Source organism: Dasypus novemcinctus, chromosome 11 (genome assembly GCF_030445035.2).
Source record: "Dasypus novemcinctus isolate mDasNov1 chromosome 11, mDasNov1.1.hap2, whole genome shotgun sequence".
Lineage (NCBI taxonomy): Eukaryota > Metazoa > Chordata > Mammalia > Cingulata > Dasypodidae > Dasypus > Dasypus novemcinctus.
The window spans coordinates 75623909-75642971 of NC_080683.1; the positions used below are offsets into that span (position 1 = coordinate 75623909).

General features: G+C 33.2%; 1 protein-coding gene across 1 annotated transcript in view; it reads right to left on the bottom strand.

Annotated features, from left to right (window-relative positions):
* The window catches only part of ASCC3 (activating signal cointegrator 1 complex subunit 3), a 465644-nt gene that overhangs the window by 151471 nt on the left and 295110 nt on the right, over nucleotides 1–19063 (bottom strand). Inside the window, exons 15-17 of the mRNA XM_058307189.2 lie at nucleotides 8550–8741; nucleotides 8014–8238; nucleotides 617–736 (exon numbers count right to left, since the gene is read on the bottom strand). Coding sequence (XP_058163172.1) covers nucleotides 617–736; nucleotides 8014–8238; nucleotides 8550–8741 — 537 coding nt within the window. The remainder of the gene's footprint in view (nucleotides 1–616; nucleotides 737–8013; nucleotides 8239–8549; nucleotides 8742–19063) is intronic.

A 19063-nucleotide genomic window follows, 5' to 3' on the forward strand; every position in this document is an offset into this window, starting at 1 on the left:
AAGACATGATCTCACAGAGCCTGTAAGCCATGTGGCCGGCATATGTAAAGTATATGGAAGAGCTGCTAATACACAGGCATCTGAATCTTAGTCTATAAACACACATTGAATTGTGGAACTGATCCTAGCCTCCAAACTGTTAAAGAAAATGACTCATTAATGTTACCTTTTCATTTAGGAATAGATTTTAGAAGGAACTTGATAACAGGAACATATTGCAGATTACATAAGCCTAATATTAAAAGCTTAATAAAAGGATTTCTATAAAAAATCTTTTCGTTTTCTTATGTCACATTTATTAAAACGAAATTTACCATAGTTTGAAAAATCACAGCAAAAAACTAAAATCAAATGGAAATGTAACTGAATAAAAAATTGATAATATAAAGACTTACTTATTAGTATTACTGTAAAATAGATATAAATAAAGCAAAATAATTACAAAGGGCAAATTTAATTTTCCTTAGCATTTTTTTTTTTTTAAGTTTCAACTCTTTCTTTATTCTTCTGGTACATAATGCTTTTCAGATGAGGCAGGGCTAACAAATACTTATCCTCATAGCATGAAATGATTGCAGACCAAAAAGGTTTAGTTTTTTATAAATGAGTTTTCTACCTGATAAGCCTTGTGACTGATGCCATACACTAATGGATTTGCTCTCATCCGTACATAAAGATAAGTATAACTTATCCACTTCACTGCTTCTTCCACATTAGTAACTGTTCCCAAAGCAATCTGCAAATTAAAAACAAAACAAAAATTAAAGAAATGCATTAAAATTAATGTAAATGTTACCTCAAAGACCATTCTGTCAGAAGTAAAGTTTTAAAAATACATTCATTATGCTGCATTTAAAACAGGTGAGCACAATTAAATTAAAATTAGTCCTGCCTCATTTAGTTGGGAACAGTACATTAAAAAAGCTATCTTCCAAAGCTGAAATTACTCAACATTATGTCTGAGAACTTAATTTCATTTAATTATTTTTCCCCAAATGTCATTTAATTCTATATAGCATTAAGGACATTTGGGGAATTCATTAATTTTGTTTTATTTTGTTTTGCTTTCATTTTATGTGACTGCACTACTGAAAATTTAAAATATAAGTACACCAGGATCAAAACAACATAATACTGCTAATTCTATCCTCCTTTATTATGATTCTGTGCATTGTCATCACCAAAACAAGAGCAGACATAACTTTAGCTTCTGCCTCTAAAGAAATCCTTTCCGGACTGCTAATATAATTACACAATATGAATTCAATGGAAAAAAGATGATTACACAAATATGAAGCAGATTTTATTGGGATTTATACAGGTTAACAATACATGCACTTAAAAAGTCATAAGACAAGAATGGGGGTAATTTTTATTTTTATCTGGTAAACTTTAAGATGACCTATGGAAAAAATAGATATTTATACATTTCCATCATAATAAATGCTTCATTATTTTTAAATTATATTCTGAAAATAATTTTAAGACAGTATTTTAATGTAGCTTTATAATAATTAATTAAATGAAATCAAAGGTTAGTAATTAAAAAACCACGGCATGGGAAGCGGACTTGGCCCAGGGGTTAGGACATCCGTCTACCACATGGGAGGTCCAAGGCTCATACCCCGGGTCTCCGTGACCCGTGTGGAGCTGGCCCATGCGCAGTGCTGATGTGCGCAAGGAGTGCCGTGCCACGCAGGGGTGTCCCTCACGTAGGGGAGCCCCACGCGCAAGGAATGCGCCTCATAAGGAGAGCCGCTCAGCACGACAGAAAGTGCAGCTTGCCTGAGAATGGCGCTGCCCACACGTAGAGCTGACACAACAAGATGATGCAACAAAATAAACACAGATTCCCGTGCCACTGACAACAACAGAAGGGGACAAAGAAGAAAACGCAGCAAATAGACACAGAGAACAGACAACGGGGGCGGGGAAGGGGAGAGAAATGAATATACAAATCTTTAAAAAGAAAACAAAACAAACCATGGCACATAAGATCTGTGCAATAAAGAGAAAGGAATTATTAGATAATGATCTCAATGTAGAATTTCAATGACAGGTATTCTTAAAAACCTATTTTCTTAGCTGATGAACCTATATATAGTACTCATTTTTTAAAATTTAAAGTGTCCATTTTACTTTAAAATGAATCCAAATTGTGAAACATCATAGTTGTATAATTTTTCCTGAACCCGTAACTCAATTTTTTTACATCCTCTTAATATTTTAAGTAGTTGAGGAGAGATAATATACCTGAATTATTAAATTTTAGGTGGAAAAATTCCTCTCATAGTATTACTAGTATTAAAGAAAATGCAGACCTTCATATTTTGCTTTAATTTCTGTATTATAATTTTAATTCTGTATAACTGACTTTGTGAAATAAATATGTAGATACTTTGCTGTCTTCAATTTGAAAAATGAAAAACATTTACAGGAATAAAAATATATAATTTTCATTATATTATACCATACTATTTCAAAAGTAAATACATTGTAAAACAGATCATGTCTAATTACCCTTAAATTTATACTAACTTATTTGCAAATAAGTAAGCCATCAATAACATAGGTAAATATACACATTTCCTAACATGTGAACAGACAGTTCCTATAAGGCTTTTCATAAAATGAAGAATAGCAATGAACTAAAATTAAACAAATAAAGGTGTTATATTAACAATTCCTAAAAAACTACAAGTAAAACAGTTAAACATATTCTAGTTTTAGGTAAAGAAAACTAGTCTGATGATATTGCTACAAATCTGATAGTTTCCCCCATTTGTGATTCTACTTACAGTCAAAATTGTGCTAATTCTTTTATGACCTATAGATATTTTAAAATATCACACAACTCCTAAAGGTAGAAAATTTTATAAAGGATAAAGTAAACGTCCTATTACTTTCAAAATCAAATGTAGTAATTAGATTAATAAACAATTACATAGTCCTACTACTTATAAGAGTAAAGGAAAAGAGGAAATAGGTATCAAAGATGGGGTAAAGCAATCAAAATCTTCTAAATGGTCACCAAAAAGAAAAAGATCACCCAGAAAAAGGAATGTAAATTTATGATGGTACATCATATTTTGAGACTAATCCTTGAATGCCACCCAGTGGCAAAAATACAAAATTACTTGCAAAAGTTTACTGTCACCTAGTGGCTCCTTGGAATAGGAGCCTTTTATACAACGAGTATTTTTCAAAGCATCTCTTGAAGTTTATTCAGTCATCTCAGTAATCACATAAGTCAGTAACATGATTGTACTATAGTGACAAATGGAGTATGTTCCTTGACCTCAAGAATTTCCCTAGCTAATGGAGATGAGACATAGGTTACTAAAGATATATAAAAATTACCTTCTACAGTGGCTAGTACATAAGTATTCAAATATGCTTTACCATGTTAAACTTATAAAACTGGTATTACAATATAATGTAATCAAGCGTTATGCTCTGTTAAGCAAAGGGAGAAAAAAATCCATCCCAAAATTGATAAATGTGAAATATGACTCAAAATATCACTTCATATCTGACTTACCTATTTAAACTTTAGTTTTAAAAATTCTCACGTTTTTATTTTAAAGTGGTTGAAATCATATGAAAACAAAATGAACAAATAATGTAAAAACCATGAATATATCTATTAACTACTTTAGTAAATACATGAAAAAATTCTTTATTTTACTATGATATGAGTGCTAACGGTTAAGTGTATAATGGGCCCAAGTATTAAGGGACTATCAGATAACACTGTTTTCAGTAAGTGATATCATTTTTTAAATACCAACCTGGTATAGGCATTTATTAATTTTTCACAAAAACCAGTGAGAATATCCCTATTTTATAAATGGGAAAATTGGGACTTTACTGAGAAGTGAGTAGAGCAAAAGCCTGTCTGTTTAGGGCAGAAGACCTGTATTGGAGAATAGCAAGAGTCAAATTGGGAAGATCCCTCAGATTATAGAAGTCATGTTTAGATTATATTCTACAGAGAGCAGAGGAACTCCATATAAAAATGTACCTAAGTTTACAAAAATTAAATAGCTTTAAAATATAGTCTATAGGGGGCCAGCACAGAGCAGGTATCCTCTATTATCTGCTGAATAATTTTAATGTAATGTAAATTTAATGTAAGACTCAAATGTCTCAGTATAGGGAGGGAGTATGTGGCCTTTCAGCATTAGCATTATGGAGTCAGTCTCATTAGGTATCAGTCAACAAAGATGTTTCATAAAATCTTGCACTAAGATTATTATTTAATATTTTCTCTGATTATTCTGACTTAAAGACAAGAACTGTTAGTCATGCAATCAAAGATATTAATAGAAGCAACATTCCAAATCTAACTTGACTTTTATGCTATCACTTGTAGTGTATAGCCTTGCAAAATTTTGGGAAGTCTAAAGACTTAAAATCCATTACCATAAGAACACAGCACACATTCATTTTATAAACTAATTTCACACTTGATTTCCACAAATTACCAATTTTGATTTAATAGTCAACTATAATTTAAAATAGTTTATTTCATTAGCAAGAAAATTTACTTTAATAGTGAGTTATTCTACTAGAATACGAGAAGGAAATTTTAGCAATAGCTATATTTTACTATATTATCTAAATTTCAAGGTAAATGTTTCATTATTTGAATGCCATTTAAGTCACTAAATGGAATTATGCTTATAGTTAATCAACATTTCTAAAAATGACATTCCTAATAAGTTTTTAATAAATATGAAGTGAACCAGTGGACCACGATTTATTTGTTTTTAACTTCTTAGGGCTTGACCAAATAAGTTCACTGAGAGAAATATTTTATAGTCATAGAAAAATAGTTTCTTGAGGGAAAGAGCATGTGTATTATACTTAATCTGTCTTCTGCATAATAACATCACCATCTTGTGTTTACTTTGCCACTTACAAAAAGCTGTCATGGACATTAATTCTAAGTTTACTAAGATATAGTCTTCCTTAATAAGCTTTTCTAGAAATACTGAATAAAAGAATAAAAGAGCCTTGTTTTATACTGTAAATCATAGAAATTATTTCTACCATTTTAGAAAAATGATTTGGTCCTGGTCTTAGCAGAAGGCAAATGCTAAGTATTAATGAAGGGAAATGTATTCACATTTAACTTATATATAAGATAAGAGAAATTTAGGCTATAATGAAAAGACTAGGTTTGGAGTTAAACAGATCTGGTTTGAATAGTATTTCCAAAAATTAGTGTCTTGGGTAAGTTGCATCTCCCTCTGAGAATAATATTTACTTTGCAGAAGTATTGAGAGAATGAAAGAATGATTCATGTGGCTGTTTGATATTACTTATGAATTCCAAACAGATATTTGATAATGTTTGTAAACTGGTCTGTTTCTCTCGGCATGATACTCTTTTTTCTTTTTTTAAGATTTTATTTATTTCTCCCTACTCCCTTGTTTTTCACTTGCTGTGTCTGTTTGTCCTCCTTCTTTCTTTAGGAGGCACTGGGAGTCAAACCTGGGACCTCTGATGTGGGAGGGAGGTCCCTAATTGCTTGAGCCACCTCCACTCCCTGCTTTTGTTGTGCCTCACAATGTTTTTCTTTCCTGTGTCTCTGATTGTGTTGCCTTGTTGCATCAGCTCGCCATGCTGCCTGTTGTATCACCTTTCTGTCTTCTTTAGGAGGCACTGGGACTCTCTGCTCTCTGCTTTTCTGGGTCTCTCATTATGTTTTTTCTTCTTGTATTTCCTAGTGTGTCAGCCTGCTGCACCTGCCCATCGTGCCAATTTGCTGTCTTCTTTAGAAGGCACTGGGATCTGAACCAGTAGGTGGAAGCCCAGTTGCTGAGCCACATCCGCTTCCCCATGATACCCTTCTGATTGTATTAAATTCAGAGGTTTCACTTTTACTTCATTAAATTAAGATTAGGGCTTTGACTCAACAATGTCATTAGGGCAACTCAAACAGTTTGAGTCCCCACCCCCTTGTTGGGCGATATAAATGGATATTCAATCAAGAACACAGTAGTAGATATAGAGAAGAACAGAGAGGAATAGAGACAGCTCCATAGACATGGCAGAGGCCCTGGGAAGAGACATGAGCCATTGGCCTGGTAGTTTACAGCTGAACTTGTGAAGAAACTAGAACAGCTGAGCCCAGAAATAAATGAGCCCAGGGAAGAAGAGACAAACCCTATACCAGCCTACAGCTGAGGTCGGAAGAAGGTGGACCCAGGGAGCCTTAAGAGGAAAGTGGAAGACTGAACCCTTGCAGATATGGCTCGCCATCCTGCTTTTTTAACACGTGGCAAATGACTTTGTGTGAGAAATTAACCTTGAGTTGTACTCTTTAGGACCTTGAAATAGTAAGATTTTACCCCAAATAAACATCCTTTATAAATGTAAAAAGATTTCTGGTGCTTGGTATCAGCATCCCTTTTGGCTAATATACCTAAAGGTCTCTAGGATTAAGCAGGTCCTTAGTCCATTGCTACTATAACTAATTTACAAAGATATATTTTATTCTATCACAGATACTTTTGACCTAAGACCATATCATTTAAAACACACAATCATAGTAGGCAATGAGGACTGAAATTAAGCTATAGCATTTTCTTTGGAGTTAAATTTATTTCCTAGTCTTTCTTATTTTCTTATAATTTTGCTAATAGAAACCAATCTAATACCTCTCATGATCTCATTTCTAACTTCGAACCAGATCTTTTTCCAAAATGTATCTATCCTTCAGAACCCAAATCAAGTTTTAGCTTTTCATTAATGAAGCCTTTCCTCATTGCCTTGGGCCCAAAGTATTTTATCCTTATTCTGAATTCTGGTAGTTCTTTATTTGGATGCCTTCTATAAAACTCATTACTTTCTAACATAACTATGCTGTGATTTCATGCAGTTTTCTCTCCTTTTGAACTAAATGCTCCTTAACAGTCAGTAGGAATTGCACTGTGAGTGTGTTTTTTATTCTCCAAAAGAAGACTTCAAACTAACATAAATACCCAGTTTATAATGTAATGACATTTTTATAAGCTGTTTCAGAATTATCTGATATAGGACTTGTATATAAGACATAATATTTAATTGTATTTCATTTATCATATACTTAGTATTCATGCTCCACCTACTTTCAAAAATGATTTGAGTAAGTTTTGAAGGTAAGAAAGAATAGTGAATTGGGAAAATGTTGAATACCAGAGCAACAATTAAAAAATGTAATGAAAACAGTGAAACCTCATTTGAATATCTGATACATATACTCTAAATTGTAAGAGTATATATCCTTTTTTTCAGTTAAAATTTTAACCAGGCTTTCAGGGTCTGGTATTTAAATCTTAACAAAACACACACACACACACACACACACACACACACATACATACAGGAAACAATTTATCATACTTAAGCTCAATTTAAGCAATCACCCTTTTTTGTTTTTGTTTTGTTTTTAATTTGTTTTTAATTTTTAAAGAAACTTTAGATTACATGAATGCTACATAAAAAAATATAAGAGATTCCCATATGCCCCACTCCCTCTCCCTCCCACACTTTCCCATATTAACATCTTTCATTAGTGTGGTACATTTATTACAATTAAACAATCACCTTCTCTATAACATAGTTAATCAAATGACCTAACCAAGATGAAAGAGTTTTAGAAACCATACAAAAAACTATGAAATAGTTTACAAACAAACTTTATAAAAGTGCAATACAAATACTAGTTGGTTTTTGCTATTTCTATTTCTATATCTTCAGTTAGAATTCTGGTGTACAAAAAAAAATCTTATAGCTTAAAAATGAAGTCTTTTAGCAATGAATTCTTATCAGTTATAATCTGTATTTTATAGTGCTCTGAACTAATCAACAATATTGCTATTTAGCCTGCGTTGTCTTATAATTGTCTATGGTACAAGCTGTATTCCTAAAAACTACAGTATATAACCCACTCAATCTTTATTTTACTTGGTTATTCTTACATAGCTGTTATTCTGTTCCAACCTTTAACTCATTTCATCTTACCTCTGCATTTAAGTTATCTGCAAGGCTTTCCAGAAACTGACTCTCAATTGGGTTTTGTTGAGTGAGCAAAGTAAGATAATGGCTGAGTTTATCATGTGTTGTTATGATGATTCCTTCTCCAAATTTGTCAAATTGTGGTCTTCCAGCTCGACCAAATATCTGCATGACATCTAAAATTCCAAGGTCAACAAAGGAGCCTCTTTTAGCAGCATATATTTGTGTTCCCTAGATGAAGAAAAGTTAATAAAAATTAACATAAATACACAAATATAATCCTGATGAACTAAATACAGATATTAGGCAAATAAGGTAAAATCTCAAAAGTATACTTTAACTAATCCTTTCATTAACTGAGATATAGTTAAATTTTCACAATATAAACTAGATTCTTATTGGAGAAAACAATTCTGACCTTATATAAATAGCATTGAAAGTTAATGAAATAACAAAGTCACAATACATTTTCCTAAATAAATCAATCCATAGATTTATTTTAAGACACGCATATCCATGTGCAAAGAAAGGTAAACTTTTACCTTAATAATAACAGCATGAGCAGGAAGATTGACACCCCAGGCTAATGTAGCTGTACAGACTAAAACTTTGATATGCCCATTAGAAAACAAGTTTTCAACCAAATTTCTGTCCTGACGAAGCATTCCTGCATGATGAATACTAAAACCATCTGGAAATAATTCTCGTACTTGCTTATTTCTTGACTTTTGCACCTGGAAAAGATATACACAAAGCATAAATGAACAATTCTTAATATTTAAAAGCAATCATAACTTAGCTTTTATTTTGAATGAGTTTATCAAAGAAAGCATAGTATTCTGTATAAAATTTTATTGAAGTATATAATTCATACATGAACATATGTAAACAACAGGTATATAGTAAAATTGTAAATTTACAAAATGAACATGGATATCATCATAAGGGATCCCATATATCACCCCACCACCAACAGCTAGCATTGTTGTGAAACATTTGTTACAAACTGTGAAAGAGCATCCTCAAATACTAACTATAGCACATATCTTACCTTTGATGTATTTCCCCCCCAACCCACCAAATTATTAACACCCTGTATTATTTTATATTTATTATAGTTCATGAGAAAACTTTCTCATTTTTGTTCTGTTAACCACAGTCTATGATCCACCACTGGACTGTCTGTGTTATACAGTCCCATGCCTTACAAACCATTCAAAGTGTACACTCAGTGGCTCTCATTTTTATCACAGAGTTGTGCTGTCATCACCTCAGTCAATTTTAGAATGTTTTCATTACTCCAATAAACTGTATTAAAAATTCTACTTACATTAAGCATAAGCTTCCCCTTCTCAATGCACATTCTATCTCCTACTAACCTATACTCTAGAGTTTACCTCCATGACTTTACTCATTGCATTTACTTCATTTCAGTTAGACCATACAATATTTGTCCTTTGGTGTCTGGTTTATTTCACTCAACATAATATTGTCAAGGTTCATCCATGATGTAATATGCATCCTGATTTCATTTTTTCTTACAGCAGAAAAGTATTCCATATTTTGTTTATCCATTTATCAGCTGACAGACACTTTGGCTGATTCCTTATTTTACAAACTATGAATAATGCTGCTATGAACACTGGTGTGCAAATGTCAGTTTTTGTCTTTGCTTTCAGTTCTTCTGAATATATTCCTAGTAACAGAATTGCTGGATCATATGGCAGTTCTATATTCAACTTCTTGAGGTACTGCTAAGCTGTTGTCCAAAGAGGCTGTACTAGTCTACATTCCCACCAACAGTGAAAGAGTATTCCTGTTTCTCCAGATCTTCTCCAGCATTTTTGTTTGTTTGTTTGTTTTAAATAATGGCCATCTATAAGGTGTGAAATGACATCTGATTATAGTTTTGATCTGCATTTCCCTAATAGCTAGTGATGTTAACAGCCCTAGTAGCTATTAACCCTAATAGCTAGTGGTTTGGCCACTTGTATTTCTTTTTTGGAAAATATCTATTCAAGTCTTTTGCCCATTTTTAAATTGGATTTTATCATTGAGTTGTATGATCTTTTTATATAACATGGATATTAAACCCTTGTTGGATATGTGGTTTCCAAATAATTTCTCCCATTGAGTAGGCTGCCTTTTTAAAAACTTTTTTGACAAAGTGTTTTGAAGAACAAAAGTGTTTAATTTCGAGGAGGTTCCATTTATCTATTTTTTTCCTCATTGCTTGTGTTTTGGGTAAAACTACTGCCTACCACAAGATTTTGAAGATGTTTCCTTACATTTTCTTCTAGGAGTTTTATGGTTGTAGCATTTATATTTAGGTCCTTGATTTATAGTTTTTATATCAGGTTTGAGATAGGGGTCCTCTTTCTTTCTTTTGGATATGGATATCCAGTTCTTCTAGCACCATTTGTTGAATAGATTATTCTGGCCCAGGAGGGTGGGTTTGTGAGCCTTGTCAAACATTACTTGACTGTTCCATTAGTCACTATGTCTATCTTCATGCCAGTACCAGGCTGTTTCTATCACTATAGCTAAGTAATAAGAAAGCAGAGTATTTTTAGGCATCTGAAAGTATTTCTAAATCTTAGCATATAACGCCTTACACAAAATTAATTTAACACTATATCTTAAATTAAAAATTGTCTTAAAAAAATAGGTAATACCTGAATGTGACTCAAAGTTCAAAAGGAATAAAGTGAAAAGCAAGTTACTCTTTTACCCAGGCATCCCTTCTTACAACCAATCTATATTACCTGTTTCTTATCCTCCCGAAAATGCTTTATTAAAAATAAGTATATATCTCAGCAGCTTTCCAATTCATTCAGAGTAAAGGCCAGAGTTCTTACAATGCAAAGCCCCCCCCAAAAAATCCTTCTTCTACCTAGAATGCCCTTCTCTTTCCTCTTTGTTAATCTATATCCATCATTTTCTTAAGTTTCCTCTATTTAAAAAGAAATTCCTTTACTTTGTCATGTCTTACTACTTTGATCACGTATTTAGTTAAAGATCACATTATATTTCACTTTATATTTGCTTCACATAAACACAGGTACTTTTTGTCTGTTATATTTATACTGTTTTTCATATAGACTTAATTAAAAAAACCAATCACCACAAGGTAATGTTCCATATCCTGGCTGGATGTAGGGTAGTTTTTTTCATCCATTCACTCAAGAAATTATGCCTAACAGCATACCCTCAGTACAACTAGTGCATGTCCTTTTGGACCACAAGTTTTGCATTAAATTCTATAGCCTAAATATTTCACTTTTCCTGTAAAAAAAGGGAAGAGCAGCCCCTGCCATCCAGGAGCTATCTGGAACTATAAGCCAGGACAGGGTGTTGCTACCTAGCATGGCACTCATAGATCAGATTTAGTCTTCTCTTATCGAGCATAATCATTTTCACAGAATTGCAATACCAGACAAGGCCCCCTCTTTGATTATGACAGGTCAAATAAAAAACAAGACTACTCTAATCATGTCTGAACACAGATAAAATATGAACTTTGTCCAAGCCATGAAAATGACCAACTATCCCCTACCTTAGGTAATACAAGTAACTACTACTTCTTTGTCAATCACAGTTTTAACCTCACTCCATTCTACTTTATAAGAATTATTACTTAAAACTAAAATTGCTCCCCCTTCCTAATAGGACCCAACCCATAGCAAGGCCCTGCTTCTACGAATCTTCTTAAAAAAAAAAAAAATCACGTAACATAAGCTTAAATCCTATAGTAAGTTCTTTTTATCATAGTCTTACTGAGATGTCCTGTGGTTCCCCTTGTTGTACAACCTATCTCATTGCAGTAGATCAGTAAACCTAATTTTTTTCATCCACGGGTATTTTCCAGGTGGTCTTTGGAAGACGGCAATGACCACCTGTCTTAGCTCCTCAAGCTTATATCTGGCCTGAATATACTATTTCTGTTGTCTGCTCTTTGGCCTGCTATGAGTGCAAATGTGAGATCTGTTCCACATCTCTGCAATCCATATAAATGTTATAGTAGAGGATCTTAGAAAATTATCAAAGACACACTATATAATGGGAAAAGTTTTCTGCAAAATTAAAGACCTTAGATTAAAAGAAGAGTTTATATAATTAAAGACTGTTTGGGCATCATATCATGTGTTTGTTTGCTATTATTCTGAAATTTTCATTATCAATGTATTAAATAGCTTCTGGAAAAAAGTGTTGGCAGAGAATGTAATTTCAGGAGTCTGGGGTTCTAGTCCAGCTTTTGCTACAATGATTATCTCTCAGGTCACTGAAAATTTTAAACTTCTAAATTAATAATAATTAAAAGTCAATCTAAAAAAATAGGACTCCATGAAATCTGCTTCAATTATAAAACAGAAGACATTAACAAACTGCGCCATCTAGTGGTGCATAGTGGTAAATAACAGCTTGTTAGAGTTGAAAGCAAAAAAAACCATGTCTTCAAATTTCAAGTGGATTATACTCTTATTCTATTTTTATGCAGTGTGATTACCCTGTTAGAAATCATTCTGTACATATACTTTATGACTAAATACTCATGGATCATATTGCCTCAGCTTTCATCTTTTCAGACAAGTTATTTTTACCATCAATCTTCTTAAAGCAGCTCTTTTATTTCTATCATCAATCTAGTTGCTCTTATGTGACCATTTTACCACAGATAAGTGCTTCATTAGGTGTAGGTTGAAATTCACAGGAATATTCACAGTAAACAGTGCACCAAAGAAACATTCTATTCAACAAACATTAATTAAGGCACTTCTGTGTTAAGCATTGGGTATTTCTTTTTCTTGACTAGAAAGTAGATTAGGCTGTATTCCCTATAAGGGAGAATATGAAAAACTCTCAACTTTTATTCAAGGTTGTTGAGAAGTCTGGAGCCCTTATCTTGCATTGAATATGGTATGACTCTGGGTAAAATCCCTTGTTGAGTATTTGCCAAGACACACCAGAGCTTCTTGAGGGACTAAGTATAGAAAGAGGAGAAACATTTTACTTCATTTCTTCTCTAATATTCAATAGTGGAGACACAGAGCTAACAAAGGAAACTAAAAAATACTGCTTGTAGGAGTAAAATCCCTTGTTGAGTATTTGCCAAGACACACCAGAGCTTCTTGAGGGACTAAGTATAGAAAGAGGAGAAACATTTCACTTCATTTCTTCTCTAATATTCAATAGTGGAGACACAGAGCTAACAAAGGAAACTAAAAAATATTGCTTGGAGGAGATGTTCCACACAAATCATATTGCTGGTTTGCTGTTTGTTTCAAGTGAACTCTGATGTCCCTGGACCCTTGCACTGGAATATCCTGGTGTGCCTGTTAAATGTAGATTTCTTAATCAAACCCAAGTTGAGTTAGGACCAATGACACAGTAAGAAGCAGAATATGGAAAGTATATAACTGTGGTGAAAAATTTTCTTATAAGGTGTCAGATAGATCCTGTAGTGCTGATAGAACATCTCCCACTCTAACCAGGTGGGTCCCACACTTACACAGTTTCATTGACCACCAACTTAGTGCATTTCATTGGTCTCTATAAGGAACCAGGAGGCTTGGAGGGCCACTTCTCCTCTCTCGTATCTTTTCCTGTACCTATCCTGCACATTATATTTTTATATATAGGTTCAGTAGGGACCTTGAAGTAACATCAATCTTAAAATGAATCTGTTCATTTTTCTTATCTTTGAATCTGAATCAGCCATAGTACGTTGTGACTAGCCCAGAGTACAAACGAAGTGGAATCTCTGGAATGAGCGCCAGGTATATGCATTTTAAAAATCTTATTTTAAAATTATCATGCCCTAATATTGCTTACAGTGATGAATGCTCAACTCTGTGATTATACCAAATGCCATTGATTATTGAATACTTTAGATGGATTGTAAGATTATGAATACATTTCAATAAAATTATTCAAAATTACTCTACAGTAAAAATGACTATTTCCACCTTTTGGTATACAGTTCTATGATTTTTAACACATGTGTAGATTTGTGAACCACCACCATAATCAGGATACAATACACTCCCTTCACCTAAAAACTACCTCATGCTATCCCCTTATAATTAAGCCTTCGTTACCACAATCCCTGGCAAACACTGATTTGCTTTCTAGTCCTATAGTTTTGTCACTTCAGAATGTTATCTAAATTCAGATAGTATATAAACTTTTGGGACTGATTTCTTTTACTCAGCACAATGCCTTTGTGATTCAGCAAGTTCCATGTACTGATAGTTCACTTTCTTTTTTTAATTGCTAGGTAGTATTCTGTGGTATGATAGATACATTATAATTTGTTTATATACTCACCTGCTGAAGGACATTTGGGTTGTTTCCAATTTTGGGCTATTATAAATAGAGCCTCTGTGAATATCATATACAGTTTTTTTGTCCATATAAGTTTTTATCTCTCCAGCATATATACTAGTAGTGGGACTGCTGGGCCAAACAGTAAATGTATTTTTACCTTTATAAAAACTGTCAAACCATTTCTCTGAGTGGCTGTGCCATTTTGCCCTCTGCTAAGCAATGTATAAGAGATCTAGATGTTTACCAGGCTTGTCAGCACTTGGTATTGTCATTTTAAAAAGTTTCAGCTATTCTAGTAGGTGTGAGGTATTATCATTTATCATAGTTTCAATCTGTAATTCCCCAAGTTAATGAACTTAAACATCGTTTCATGTGGCCGTATGTACATTTCTATTCAGCTCCTCGAATGATTCTGATGTACACTAAAATTTAAGAATCACAGCTCCTTATAAAAAGATACTGGCAGTGATGTTTTGATACATCTATGTACAACACAGCTTGAGATAATTTAGTGCTAAGCAACCATATATTCATTATTATACTAAAGTCATTACATTGTTAAGAAAAGTACCTTCCAGAGGAGTGGATGTGGCTCAAGCAGTTGAACACCTGCTTGTGGGAGGTCCCGGATTCAGTTCCCGGTGCCTCATAAAACAAAAACATAAACAACCCCAAAAGCAAACAAGTAAAACAAATGAAAAAAAGAACCAAACAACTCTAGCTCTGTGGCTAGATTCAAGTTCAATCCCTAGCTCTGTTACCTCAAAAAAAAAAAGAAAAGGACCTTCTAACAAATGTAGAAAACACAATCATGAGTAACAGAAATAAATGTACTGTAAAGAAGCAAAAAGAAGGTCACTTACATTCTATCTGAATTTAAGTGCCCACTACTATCTATCATGTGATGATCGTGGAGTAACAAAGAAATTTTAGATGCCCCAGTTTTTGGTATTTTGCAGATTTGTGTGGAAGACAGAACCATACACAAATTATTTCTATAAATTATGATGTGTTTATAATAAAGGCACATGGGCAAGGCTAAAAGTAAACATAGGGAGGAATGGCATTATGGTTTGTGTTTGTTTTGCTAGCAACTGGCAAAGTGTGCCTTCTACAAAGCCATTAGATACTTAATAAGTGTTTCCTGGATGAATAAATCCATAATCAGCTAGTTTTACCCAAAAAAAGTATTAAGAGAAAATGTGAAAAATGGATTTTGAAGGATAAGTGATATACTGCCAGATGGGAAAAGGTATTTTGGGCAGCAAACATACAGGCACAGAGGCCTGGACTAGTGGGTCTAAAGTGTGTGGGTTGAATGGAAGGAAATTAAACTGGAAGGAGAACTGGGGTCAAGCTTTACATGAACCCAAGCATAAATGAAAAAGGAGCCAATTAAAGTTTTCAAGTAGTACCAGAGAGGTAACTTCAACATTTGTGCTAAGACCAGAGGCTGGATGAGGTATATATGGGACTGCTGCAAAAATCCAGGTGAGAAGATGGAGGAAGAGGAAACAGAGATAATCACATGGAATCAAGGTGAAAGCTGACTATAAATTAACCAAGACTGAGTAAGCAGAACTTGAAGGAAAAGATGGAGTTAGGAATGTTTCAAGTTTATCCTTGCCTTGGGTGCACTGAATATGTCAGGAATTCTTAAAACTTTTTGTTCCCTAGACCTCTTTGCCAGTCAGGTGAAAACCATGGATTCCTTACTAAGACCACACTATACTGTCTATTATTCAATAAATATATCACACCTGTACCAACACATCCCCCACAAGAATAACATTTTTTTGTATTTCAATTCAAGGTCATGGGCCCCTGGTTAAGAACCCCTGTAAAATGTGATGAGAAAATGGGAGGAGGACAGCTAATGCATGTGCCTCTGGCTAGGCACAAGTAAGGTGGGGAGCAGATTCTGTTTAGGGTATGAGGAATTTGAAGACATCCATTGCAAAGACTTTGGCTTTTACTCTGAGTAAAACAGGAAGCCACTGAGGGTTTCTGAGCAGGAGAGATATGTAAGTCCAGTTAGGTAAGCCTACTGTAATACTTCAACTGAGAAATGATGGTAGATGGGACCAGGTTTTAAAAATCAGAAAAAAAGTATTAATAAATCAATAATAAACTGACAATTCTATGTCTCTTATGCTGACTTCCTTAAACAATGAGAATCAAAGGAGAAATGAAAACTAAAATCACAGATCCAAAAATTAATGAAAACACTACACATCAAACTTACAAGAGACAGTAGAGTTGTGTTCTGAGAAAATGTCATGGTTGAAATACATATATAACTTAAAAAGTTATACAAAATTAGACAAATTATGGCATGAGTGAGGGTTTTAAACTATGGGCCAATTGCCTGCTTTTGTATATAAAGTTTTACTGAAACACAGTCACACTGATTTGTTTATATATTGTCTATTGCTGCTTCTGAACTACACCGTGAAAGCTGAATAGTTGTGACAAGAGACACTATATCCAAGTTTAAAATATTTACCTCCTGGCCCTTTAAGTAAAAGGAGACAGGATTGTACACAAGCACAACAGAACAAAATTAATAAAATGAAAAAGAAATAATATAGAAATATGCTACAAATTAAAAAATCAGAAGAGTTCTTTACAAAATTCTATACATTCCATTTTAAAAGCTTTGTAGAATGTATGATTTTGTAGGAAAATATGTTACTAACATTAATCCTAAAATTGAAAGAAAGATGTAAGAAAAATAGAAACAATGGAGGGAAATTCAAAGTTATCTGACAACCAGAGTTTCAAATGTTTAAAGTTGAATTAATTCTAGTGCTATTAAGAAGCCCAAAAACATCAGAAGACTCAAAATTAATTTTACAGAGGCTGTTATGATAGCACTGGCATTAAAATATGACAAAGAAGCACAAAACAGAATACATTAAAGAAATCTCTCTTATGAATCGTAATCTGAAGAGTAAAAACTTTAGAAACAAAATTTATTAATGCATTAAAACAATATACCATAATTGAATACAATTGAACCCCAAAATGCAAGGGGAGGTTGCAACACCTACTCTACAGTTCACTGGACTCACAAGGACAACGAATAAGGAGATGATGATAGACAAGGCTCATGCCAAGTAACAGAGCATGTCTGCAACTACAAGCAAGATAGTTCCTTCCATCTGCCCCATGGGATCTAAGCTCTCTCTCAATTAGCAGCAGAGTGGATATCAATATCCCAAAATCCTCAAGAGTAGGGAATGAACAATGGACTAAAGTAGACTTAATATAGGCTTATTATTCTAGCAGTAGAACTCTTATCATTCTGGTTATCACCAGAGGTTCTGAGTGATGGGAGAGGGAATAATAGGTATAATAGGAAGGGCATTTTTGGGACACTGAAGTTGTCCTGCATGACACTGTAGTGATGGAATAGGTCATTGTATATTTTGCCACAACCTACAAAACTGTAGGGGACAGAGTACAGACTATAATTAAATGGTAGTCCATGGTTAGTAACAATGCTTCAATACGTGTTCATCAATTGTAAATATACCACACGAATGAAGGACGTTGTTAATGTGGGAAAGTGTGGGAGGAGGAGGAAGTAGGGCACTTGGGAATCCTTTATATTTTTCGTGTAACATTTACGTAATCTAAAGCTTCTTTGAAAATAAAAAAAATAATTTAAAAAAGAAATAATATACAAGTTCACAGGTCAAAGAATAAGAACCTATGATCATCTCTAGGGTTGAAATTTGACAAAAAGCCACGTTCAAACCAGATGAACAGAGATGACAATATCTCTCTCAAACCATGTTTAATAGTAAAACACATGGAGTATATCAATTAAAATCAGGACCAAGGCAAGTATGTTTACGAGCAGCCTATAAATATTTTAAACAATGGAATTAAAAACAAGAAAATAATACATGATATAAATGCTGGAAAGAAAGATGGTAATTATTAGTTGAGGATGAAATGAACATTTATTTGGAGAACTGAGGATTGATGGAAAAGCTAACTAAAATAAGTGTATTCAGTAAGATGGCAGGCTAGAAAAATTAATATTTTAAAACATTTTTATATATAACCAATAAATTTTTAGAAAAGAAAATGAAGAAAATATCACTTTTATAATAGCTATCAGAAGTAGACTGAACTAGAAAGAAAATAATACCAATGAAATGAAAGCTTTAAAATAACGAAGGACATTAAAGAACTGAAATGATAAACTATGCTCTTGAGATGGGAAAATGTTTTGTAGTATAAATATCAATTGTCACAAATTTAGTATGTTAAATTAATGTACTAATTCAACAAAAAGATGAGGTAATAACGAAATTCATCCTGAAAAGTGAACCTGTAAATTAGCCAGACAATTTCTAAAGTTGAAGAATAATAAGGATGCCAGATAGTAAAAATATTAGAAAATTAGAAAACAAAAGCAGTGTGATACCAGAAGACCAAGATCAATAACACAGAAATGGAAGTCTAGAAATTGACTTACATAAATATGAGAATTTTGTATGTTATATTAAATTTATAAATCAATGGGAAACAGAGATTATTCAGAAACAGATGATGGGCCCACTACTATCTGGAATAAATTCCAGATAGATCAAAGATTTAAACATAAAAAATAAAATCAAAAGGCTGGAAGATATCAAAACTGAAGTAGGTATGACCTTTCTAAGTCATAAAACCCAAAGACCATAAATCAATTGATAAAAATCTCTACATGGAA